Genomic DNA, 11,336 nt, shown 5'->3' on the forward strand with positions numbered 1-11,336 from the left:
ACACCAGCCACCCCCCCGCCACTGCAGCCCCCCCCGCGCTCGCCACGGTCCCCCCCAGTGCTCCCAGTCCCCCCCAGTGCTCCCAGTTGAGGCAGGACCGCCTTTCGGGACTGGGGGCGCCCCCATCTCTCTTTTGGGGGGGGTCCCCTCATTGCCCCTCCCTTCCCTCAATTTTCCCCGTTTTCCTCCCTCCCAGTGTTTCCAGTACAAACGCCAATAAACCAGTACGGGACTGGTGCTGTTCCCGTCTCTTTATTTTGGGGTTCGGGGGGGGGTCCCCAATTCCTCCCCCCCCCCCAAATTCCTCCTCCCCAATTTCCGCCCCTCCCCCACCTCCTTGACTCCCCTCCCCCCCATCCCAATGCTCCCAGTTCCGGACCATCGATCATTATGGGATGGAGCCCGAGGCCTCTCTCCGGGGGGGTCCCCGCCCCCCCCCCTTTGGCCCCCCGGGGGGTGGGGGAGGGGCAGCCCCGGCTCTTTCCCTGCCCTTATCAAGATTTTGGGGAATGAGGATGGAACTTGGGAATTTTTGCCCCCCCCGAGATGACGTCACTCCCAGTGCTCCCAGTCCCGCAGGGCCTTTCCCAGCGCCACCAGTGCCCGCTGAGCTGGGGCCGAGGTGTGCGGGGAACGCCCCCTCCCCAGAATTCGGAGGGACCCCACAATTGGCATGGAGGTACCGGGGGGGACGGGAGGGGGGGGGGTCCCAGTCCTGCCTCAATCCCCCTCACCCACCCAGACCACCCCCCCTTGCCCCCCCTCCAGTCCCCCAGCCCTCCAAAACCCCCGTACCCCCCCCAGCCCCCTTTAACCCCCCCCAAGTTTAACCCCCCCCTCACCCCGGACACCCCCAGAGCCCCCAGCCCCCCTTTAACCCTTCCCTGCATCCTCATTCCCCCCCCCTTTAACACCCCCTGCCCCCAGACACCCCTGGGCACCCCCAGACTCCAATTTACCCCCTGTGACGCCCCCAGACCTCATTTACCCCCTGTGACCCCACCAGACTCAAATTTACCCCCCATTTACCCCCATGAAACCCCCACACTGAGACCCCCATTTGGCCCCCGTGCACCCCCCATTTATCCCCTTGACCCCATTTACCCCCCATTTACCCCCCAGACCCCCTTTATGACCCCCCAGACCCCATTTAACCCCCATTTCCCCCTGAGACCCCACTGACCCCCCCATTATTACCCCCAGACTTTATTTAAACCCAATTCCCCCCCGGCCCCCATTATGGCACCCCCAGACCCCGTTACCCCCCCAGACCCCATTTCCCCCCAGCCCCCACCGAGCCCCCTTTTCCCCCATTTCCCCCCCACACCCCCATTATGCCCCCCAGACCCATTTCCCCCCCACTGACCCCATTTCCTCCCCCGACTCAATTTCCCCCTCGCATTTCCCCCATTCCCCCCCAGATCCCACTTCCCCCTCAAGACCCCCCCAGACCCATTTCCTCCCCATTTTCCCTCACTGACTCCCCATTTCCACCTCTTTCTCCCCCAAACCCCCATTATGACACCCCCAGACCCATTTCCTCCCCATTCACCCCCATTTCCCCCTCCCAGACCCCATTTCCTCCCCATTGCCCCCCATTGTGACCCCCCCAGACCCCATTTACCCCCATTCCCGCCCACTGCCTCCCCATTTCCCCCCTAGACCCCCATTTCTCCCCCCTGACCCCATTTCCTCCCTATTTCACCCCCCATTTGCCCCCAATTTACCTCCCCAGATCCCCATTATGACACCCCCAGACCAAATTTCTCCCCCCCAGACCAAATTTCTCACTCCATTTCCCTCCTGTGACACCTCCAGACCCCATTTCTCCCCCATTTCTGCCCCCCAGACCCCCATTATGACACCCCCAGACCCATTTCCTCCCCATTAGCCCCCATTTCCCCTCCATTTCCACCCCCTAGATTCCCATTATGACACCCCCAGACTCAATTTCTCCCCCGCAGACCCCATTTCTCCCCCATTTCCCCTCTATTTCTCCGCCTAGGTCCCCATTATGACGCCCCCAGTCCCATTTCCCCCCATTAGTCCCCCATTTCCCCCCATCATGACACCCCCAGACTCAATTTCTTTCCCCCCAGACCCCATTTCCCCCCCAGACGCCCCCCCCGGTCACTCCCGCTGCCCCCCGGGACGCGGCTCTGGCTGAGGCCGAAGGCTCCGTCCTGTCCCTCCTCCTCCTCCTCCTCGCCGTCACCAGCAGGTGCTGCTGGTGCTGCGCCCCCTCCCCGAGCCCCCAGACCCATTTACCCCCCACTTCACCCCCATTTCCACCCCCCAGACTCCCATTATGACACCCTCAGACCCAATTTCGTCCCCCCAGACTCCATTTACACCCCATTAGTCCCCATTTCCCCCTCATTTCCTCCCCAGACCCTCATTATGACACCCCCAGACCCAATTTCTCCCCCGCAGACCCCATTCACCCCCATTTCCCCTCCATTCCCCCACTAGGTCCCCATTATGACACCCCCAGACCCAATTTCTTTCCCCCTAGACTCCATTTACCCCCGTTTATCCCCATTTCTCCCCCCCAGACCCCATTTCCCCCCATTTATCCCTGTTATGAGACCCCCAGGCTCAGTTTCTCCCCCCCAGACCAAATTTCTCACTCCATTTCCCTCCTGTGACACCCCCAGACCCCATTTCTCACCCATTTCTGCCCCCCAGACCCCCATTACGACACCCCCAGGCCCATTTCCTCCTCATTAGCCCCCATTTCCCCTCCATTTCCACCCCCTAGATTCCCATTATGACACCTCCAGACCCCATTTCTCCCCCATTTCTGCCCCCTAGACCCCCATTATGACAACCCCAGACCCATTTCCCCCCCATTTATCCTCCATTTCCCCCCATTTCCCCCCATTATGACTCCCCCAGACTCAATTTTTTTCCCCTACACGTCATTTACCACCATTTACCCCCATTTCCCCCTATTATGACACCCCCAGACCCATTTCCTCACTATTTTCCCCCCTCAGACCAAATTTCTCACTCCATTTCCCTCCTGTGATACCCCCAGACCCCATTTCTCCCCCATTTCTGCCCCCTAGACCCCCATTATGATGACCCCAGACCCATTTCCCCCCCATTTATCCTCCATTTCCCCCCCATTTCCACCCATTATGACACCCCCAGACCCATTTACCTCCCATTTTCTCCCCATTTCCCCCTCTGCTGACCCCATTTCCCCCCATTATGACACCCCCAGACCCAATTTCTTCTCCCCCAGACCCCATTTACTCCCCATTTCCCCCTGACACCCCCAGACCCCCATTATGACACCCCCAGACCCCATTTCTCCTTCCATTTACCCCCTCTGACACCCCCAGACCTAATTTAACCCCCATTTCTCCCCCCCAGACCCAATTTTCCCCCCATTAGCCCCCATTTCCTCCCCCTAGACCTCCCATTATGACACCCCCAGACCCCATTTCTCCCCTCGGACCCTCCTTTATGACTCCCCAGACCCATTTATCCCCCAAATTCAGCCGCTAGACGCCCATTATGGCACCTCCAGACTCAATTTCTTCCCCCCAGACCCTTTTCCCCCTCATTTTCTCCCCACTTCTCTCCCCATGACCAAATTTTCTCCCCGTTTCCCTCCCTTATGATCCCATTTCCACGCCCTAGACCCCCATCATGACACCCCCAGACTCAATTTTCTCCCCATTTTTCCCCCCCAGACGCCCCCCCCGGTCACTCCCGCTCCCCCCAGGGACGCGGCTCTGGCTGTGGCTGAAGTCTCGCTGCTCTCCCTCCTCTTCCTCCTGGCTGTCACCAGCAACCTCCTGGTGCTGTTCGCGCTCCGCCCCGCTCCCCGCGCCCCCCGCGCCCCCGGGCAGCCCCCGGCCCGCCCGGCGCGGCCGCTCCGCCGCTACCTGCGGCACCTGAGCCTGGCGGACCTGGCGGCGGCGGCGGGGCTGGTGCTGCCGCAGCTGCTCTGGGACCTCACGGACCGGTTCCGCGGCCCCGACCCGCTCTGCCGCCTCACCAAGTACCTGCAGGGCGTCGCCATGTTCGCCTCGGCATACGTGGCCGTGGCCATGGCGTGGGACCGGCACCGGGCCATCTGCCGGCCCTTGGGGACAGCGCGGGGGACAGCGAGGGACGGGGAGGGGAGCGGGTGGAGCTGGGGCAGGGGGAAGGGGGACACCGGGAGGGTTGGGGACATCGCGAGGGACACTGGGGGCACCAGGACACGGGGACACTCCGCGTGCTGGAGGTGGGGCAGGGGGCACGGGGACGCCGGGGATAGCGCTGGGGACACCGCTGGGGACAGTGGGGACACCCAGGGAGGGACACGGAAACAAACAGGGGGACATGGGGGCACTGGGGACACCAGGACATGGAGACAAACTGGGGGACACAGGGACACAGGGGACATTGGGGACACCGGGATGCGAGGTCACTCCGGGTGCTGGAGGTGGGGCTGGGGACGCAGGGACATTGGGGACACCGGGAATGGGGGACACGGGGACACTGGGATACGGGGACAGTCCAGGTGCTGGAGTTGGGGGCAGAGAGGGGCCGGGGGTGCTGGGAGTGAAGTATGGGGACACTGGGGACATGGGGACACTGGGGACACTGGAAGTGGAGTGCAGGGACATGGGGACACTGGGGACACTGGATACACCGAGAGGGGGACACGGAGACAAACTGGGAGACACGGGGACACTGGGGACACTGGGGGCATTGGGAATGGGGTGCAGGGACATGGGGACACTGGGGACACCCGAGGAGGGACATGGAGACAAACGGGGGGACACGGGGACACTGGGGGTGAGCTGTGGGGACATGGGGACACTGGGAGTGTCAGGGTCTGGGGGTGGCAGCGGAAGGGGATTGGGGACAGCAGGGGCACCAGAGATGGGGACGCACGGGGACAGGGAGGTGGGGACACTGGGGACACTGGGAGTGGCACAGGGGGACACTCGGGGTGCTGGGGATGGGGACACAGGGACACCGGTGACACCAGGGGTGGGACACAGGGAGCCAAGGGGTGCTGGGGATGGGGACACAGGGACAGCGGCAGGGACACGGGGCCACAGGGACGCAGGGACACCTGGGATGGCACCTGGGAACCGGCCGGCGGCTGGGGACACGGGGACAGCGCTGGGGACAGCACTGGGGACAGCACTGGGGACAGCAGGGACAGTGGGGACAGCATTGGGGACATTGGGAACAGTGGGGACAGCAGGGACAGCACCACTGCCATGTCCCCCCTGTGCCCCCCAGGGCCCTGTGCCACCCCAGTGTCCCCAACCCTCCATGTCACTCCAGTGTCCCCAACCATCCACATCACCCCAGTGATCACCCCAAGTCCCAATGGCAGCCCAATGTCCCTCCATGTCACCCCAATGTCTCACTGTGTCACCCCAGTGTCTCCAAGCCCCAATGGCACCCCAATGTCCCACCGTGTGTCCCCAGTGTCCCTCCATGCCACCCCAATGTCCCACTGTGTCACCCCAATGTCTCTAAGCCTCAAAGGCACCCCAAAGTCCTTCCATGTCACCCCAGTGCCACCAAGTCCCAATGGCAGCCCAATGTCCCTCCATGTCACCCCAATATCCCTCCACGTGTCTCCTCCAAGCCCCAATGTCACCCCAGTGTCCCCAAATCCCAATGGCACTCCAATGTCCCTCCATGCCACTCCAATATCCCACTGTGTCACCTCAATGTCCCCAAGCCCCAATGGCAGCCCAATGTCCCACCATGTCACCCCAATGTCCCTCCGTGTTACCCCTGTGCCACCAAGTCCCAATGACAGCCCAATGTCCCTCCGTGTGTCCCCAATGTCCCCATCACCCCCCTTGTCACCCCAGATGCCCACCAGGTGCCTGTCACAGGCCACCCTGGGGGGTTCCTGGGCCACCACAGGGATGTCCAGGGCCACCATGGGGGGGTCCTGGGCTGCCATGGGGGACTCTGGGACCACCATGAAGAGGAACCAGGCCAGTACGGGGGTCCCTCAACCCACTGCAGATGGGGACTCTGGGGCCACCACAGCAGAGTCCGGGGCCACCCCAGCTGGATCTGGGGCCACCACGGCGGGGCCTGGGGCCACCATTCAGGACTACAGGACCACCACAGAGGGGACCGGGCCCACCATGAAGAGGAACCGGGCCAGCACGGGGGTGCCTCGATCCACCCCTGCTGGGGACTCTGGGGCCACCACGGAGGGGTCCGGGGCCACCACAGCTGGATCTGGAGCCACCATAGAGGACTCTGGGACCACCACAGAGGGGACCAAGACCACCATGAAGAGGAACCAGGCCAGCACGGGGGTCCCTCAACCCACTCCAGATGGGGACTCTGGGGCCACCACGGCGGGATCCGGTGCCACCACAGCTGGATCCGGTGCCACCAGGTGGTGGTGGCGGGTGGCTGCGGGCCAGGCTCGCTCGGTTCTCTCCCGGTTCCGCTCGGTTCTGTCCCGGTTCCGCTCGGCTCTGTCCCGGTTCCGCCGCCGCTGGGACGCTCTGGCCACGGCCTGGGCCCTGGCTCTGCTCTTCGGGCTGCCCCAGGTCGGCATCTTCGGGCAGCGCGAGGTGGGCCCGGGCGAGAGCGACTGCTGGGCGGCGTTCGCGCAGCCCTGGGGAGCCCGCGCCTATGTCACCTGGGTGGCGCTGGCCGTGCTGGTGGCGCCGGCCGTGCTGCTCGGGGTGCTGCTGGTGGCCGTGGCCCGCGCGCTCCGAGGCTCCCCCGGCGGTCCCGGCGGGCTCGGCCGGGCCCGCGCCAAGAGCCACCGCATGGCCGTGGTGGTGCTGGGAGTGTTCGTGCTCTGCTGGACGCCCTTCTTCTGCGCCCAGCTCTGGGCCGTGTGGGACCCCCGAGCCCCCCGGGAAGGTGAGAGGGGACAGGGGACACATGGGTACACAGGGACATGGGGACATGGATGGGGACAGGGGGACACAGAGACATGGGGACACTGGGAGTGTTGGTGCTCTGCTGGACGCCCTTCTCCTGCGCCCAGCTCTGGGCTGTGTGGGACCCACGGGCACCCCGGGAAGGTGAGAGGGGACAGGGGACACGTGGGGACACAGGGACATGGGGACATGGGTGGGGACATGGGGACAGGGACAGGGGGACAGGGACATGGGGTCACAGGGACACAGGGACATGGGGACACTGGGAGTGTTTGTGCTCTGCTGGACGCCCTTCTCCTGCGCCCAGCTCTGGGCCGTGTGGGACCTCCGAGCCCCCCGGGAAGGTGAGGGGGGACATGGGGACACATGGGGACACAGGGACATGGGGACATGGATGGGGACAGGGGGACACAGAGACATGGGGACATGGGGACACTGGGAGTGTTTGTGCTCTGCTGGACGCCCTTCTCCTGCGCCCAGCTCTGGGCTGTGTGGGACCTCCGAGCCCCCCAGAAAGGTGAGAGGGGACACGGGGACACATGGGGACACAGGGACAGGGACATGGGACACTGACAGGGATGTGGACGGGGACATGGGAATAGGGGGACAGAGGACACAGGGACATGGGGACAGTTGTTGCTCTGCTGGACGCCCTTCTTCTGTGCCCAGCTCTGGGCTGTGTGGGACCCCCGAGTGCCGCGGGAAGGTGAGAGGGGACAGGGACAGGACGGGGACATGGGGACAGGGGTCACAAGGACATGGACATGGAGACACGGACAGGAACATGGGGTCACAGGGGGATAGGGGACACAGGGACATGGGGACAGTTTGTGCTCTGCTGGACACCCTTCTTCTGTGCCCAGCTCTGGGCCGTGTGGGACCCCCGAGCCCCCCGGGAAGGTGAGAGGGGACAGGGACAGGATGGGGACACAGGGACATGGGGACAGGAACATGGGGTCACAGGGACAGGGGACGGAGTGGGGACATGGGGGACATGGGGACAGTTGGTTCTCTGCTGGACCCCCTTCTTCTGCGCCCAGCTCTGAGCAGTCTGGGATCCCCCGAGCGCTCTGGGAAGGTGAGAGGGGACAGGGGGACACATGGGGACAGGGACACGGGGACAAGGGTGGGGACATGGGGATATGGGGACAGGGGGACGGGGGGACATGGGACACAGGGCAGGGTGTGGACATGGGGACAGGTAACATGGGGTCATGGGGACAGGGGGATGGGGTGGTGGGGACACGGGGACACAGGGACAGGGAGTTATGGGGACAGGGGGACATGGGGACGGGATCACAGGGACAGGGTGGGGACATGTGGACAGGGGGACATGGTGACATGGGGACACAGGGACATGGGGACATGGGGACAGGGGAACATGGTGACATAGGGACACAGGGACATGGGAACGGGACACAGGGACATGGGGACAGGAGACACAGGAACAGGGTGGAGACATGGGGACAGGGGACATAGGGACAGGAGTGGGGACATGGGGACACAGGGAGCGGGGTTACAGGGACAGGGGACGCAGGGACATGGGGACAGGGTCGCAGGGACATGGGGACAGGGTCACAGGGACAGGGGACATGGGGACAGGGTTGGGGTGGGGACATGGGGATGTTGGGGACAGAGAGGTGGGGCACATGAGGACAGGGTCACAGGGACTGGGGACACGGGGATGTGATGGGCATGGGAGAATGGGGACGGGGGACATGGGGATGTGGGGACAGGGAGAAGGTGACAGGGACACAATGATGGTGACATAGGGATGGGGTTGGAGTTGTGGGGGACATGGGAATGGGGCCGTGGGGGTGACAGGGCCAGGGAGGTGACAGGGCCAGGAGGACAGTGACAGGGCCAGGGAGGTGACAGGGCCAGGAGGACGGTGACAGGACCATGGGGACACTAGGACAGCCAAGGGTGACCCCGATATTTTCCCATGCCTGGCTGGGCTCTGGCTGGGGGTGGGTGGATGTGCCGCTCCCGGGGGTGTCCCCAGATGTCCCCAACTGTCCCCATGTGTCCCCAGGACCCGCGTTCACCATCCTGATGCTCCTGGCCAGCCTGACCAGCTGCACCAACCCCTGGATCTCGGCCGCCTTCAGCACCAGCCTGGCCCGGGCCATGGGCAGGCTCCTGTGTCCCTGCCGCCACCGCCATGGGGACACCGGGTGACATCGGTGACACCGGGTGACACAGGGTCACACAGGGCCATGCCCCGAGTGCTGTGTCCCTGCTGTCACCGCTGCAGTGACACCGGGTGACGCCGGGTCGCATGGGGTGACACGAGGTGACACAGGGTGACACAGGGTAACAGGGCCATGGCCCATGGCCTGTGTCCCTGCTGCTGCTGCTCAGGTCACACGGGGTGACAGGGGTGACACAGTGTGACACGAGGTGACACAAAGGCCTGAACGAGGATGGGGCTCACAATGGTGACTTGTGTGACACGAGGACACACAAGGGACACACACGGGGACATGGGGACACACGGGGGGGGTCTCGTGTCACTCGAGGGGCTTGTGTCACACGGTGGGGGTCACTCGAGTGTCACACGGTGGGGGTGACACAGTGGGGGTCACAAGAGTGTCACATGGGGTCACTCCAGTGTCACACGAGGGTCACTCCAGTGTCACATGGGGGTCACAAGAGTGTCACACAGGGGTCACTCCAGTGTCACATGGGGTCACTCCAGTGTCACACAGGGGTCACTCCAGTGTCACATGGGGGTCACAAGAGTGTCACACAGGGGTCACTCCAGTGTCACACGGGGTCACTCCAGTGTCACACGAGGGTCACTCCAGTGTCACATGGGGGTCACAAGAGTGTCACACAGGGGTCACTCCAGTGTCACATGGGGTCACTCCAGTGTCACACAGGGGTCACTCCAGTGTCACATGGGGGTCACAAGAGTGTCACACAGGGGTCACTCCAGTGTCACACGGGGTCACTCCAGTGTCACACGAGGGTCACTCCAGTGTCATACGGGGGTCACAAGAGTGTCACACAGGGGTCACTCCAGTGTCACACGGGGTCACTCCAGTGTCACACGAGGGTCACTCCAGTGTCACATGGGGTCACTCCAGTGTCATACGGGGGTCACAAGAGTGTCACACAGGGGTCACTCCAGTGTCACACGGGGTCACTCCAGTGTCACACGAGGGTCACTCCAGTGTCACATGGGGTCACTCCAGTGTCATTGTTGGGGTCACACAAGGACTGAAATCTTGCATTGGGGGAGGGGTCGCACAAGGTTTGGGGCTCTGGGGGCGGGGCTTGCACGAGTGGGCGGGGCCACACCTGAGCCCCGTGCAAGGGACAGGGGGACACACCTGGGGACATAAGGGGAGGGCCAACCTCCCCCGCTCTGTGGAAAGCCAATCACCAATAAAGCAGATTTTTACCCAAATTCCTGATTTTTTTGTGGAAGACAGGAGATAAATAAAGAAGCCCAAGAGATAAATACAGGTAGCCCCAAAATCGAAAGAAATCGGCTAAAAAAAGGAAAAAAAAACCCCAAAAATGGAGAGAAATCAGCCCAAAATGGAGAGAGAAGGGGGTAGATCCCAAAAATAGAAATCAGCCCAAAAAGGTGGGGAAGGATCCCAAAATAAAGTGTAATTAGCCCAAAAAGAGGGGGAAAAAGGAGGGGGAAATCCCCAAAATTGAAGGCATCAGCCCAAAAAGTGGGAAAGATGCCAAAAATCAAAAGAAATCAGCCCAGAAAGTGCGAAAAAGGAGGAAAAGATCCCAAAAAATGTGAGAAATCAGCCCAAAATGGAAGGAAGATCCCCAAAAAGGCAAGAAATCAGCCCCAAAAAGGGAGAAAGGCCCCAAAATAAAGCGGAATCAGCCCAAAAATGGGGAAAGAAGACCTTAAAAATTGAGAAAAATCAGCCCAAAAAGGGGCAAAGGATCTCAAAATAGAGAGGAATCAACCCAAAAATAGCTAAAAAAGGGGGAACTGTCCCAAAAATCAAAGAGGAATTGCGAAGGCCAGCAGGTGGCCTGGAAGCCTCACAGTCGCGGGTAACCCTGACCATAACTCAACCAGTCTCTGCCGTTAAAGGAGAAGAAATCAATGTTAATATTAATTAAAATAACAACAACAAAAAGACCTCCCCTCCAAAAAAAAAAAAAAAAACACAACAAATAAAAACAAACAAAAAAAGAAAAGCCCGACCCAAACTAAAACTACCAGCAGCAAAATAAACAAGTAAAACAACCAGAAACACAAACCCTCACCCAGCTCCAGAGGTGAAACATGATAAACATGTTAAATACGATAAACCTGGCCCCAGTGAGGTTTTGGGGTGTCAGATGTCTCTGCCTCATCCCCCACAGGTGCTGGCACTCCATGCTGGCCTTGCTCGTCCTGCTGCTCTTCGAAATGCTGCTTATTGAATGCAAAATGGAGCTTATTGTATACAAAATGCAGTTCAT

The 11,336-nt window shown here is 61.6% G+C and overlaps 1 protein-coding gene across 1 annotated transcript; it reads left to right on the plus strand.

Moving 5' to 3' along the window:
• Window positions 1–3,704: 3,704 nt before the first annotated feature.
• Window positions 3,705–9,351, plus strand: LOC128946672 (vasopressin V2 receptor-like; the record flags this gene model as incomplete). Its single annotated transcript, XM_054290612.1, has 3 exons — window positions 3,705–4,121; window positions 5,844–6,867; window positions 8,923–9,351. Coding segments are annotated over 3 exons (1,587 nt in total), but the record flags the coding sequence as incomplete, so codon positions are not given.
• Window positions 9,352–11,336: the final 1,985 nt, after the last annotated feature.

The sequence above is a fragment of the Melozone crissalis genome, unplaced genomic scaffold (assembly GCF_028551555.1).
Source record: "Melozone crissalis strain CALT ecotype California unplaced genomic scaffold, PUWL_Pcris_2 ptg000082l_1, whole genome shotgun sequence".
Classification (NCBI taxonomy): domain Eukaryota; kingdom Metazoa; phylum Chordata; class Aves; order Passeriformes; family Passerellidae; genus Melozone; species Melozone crissalis.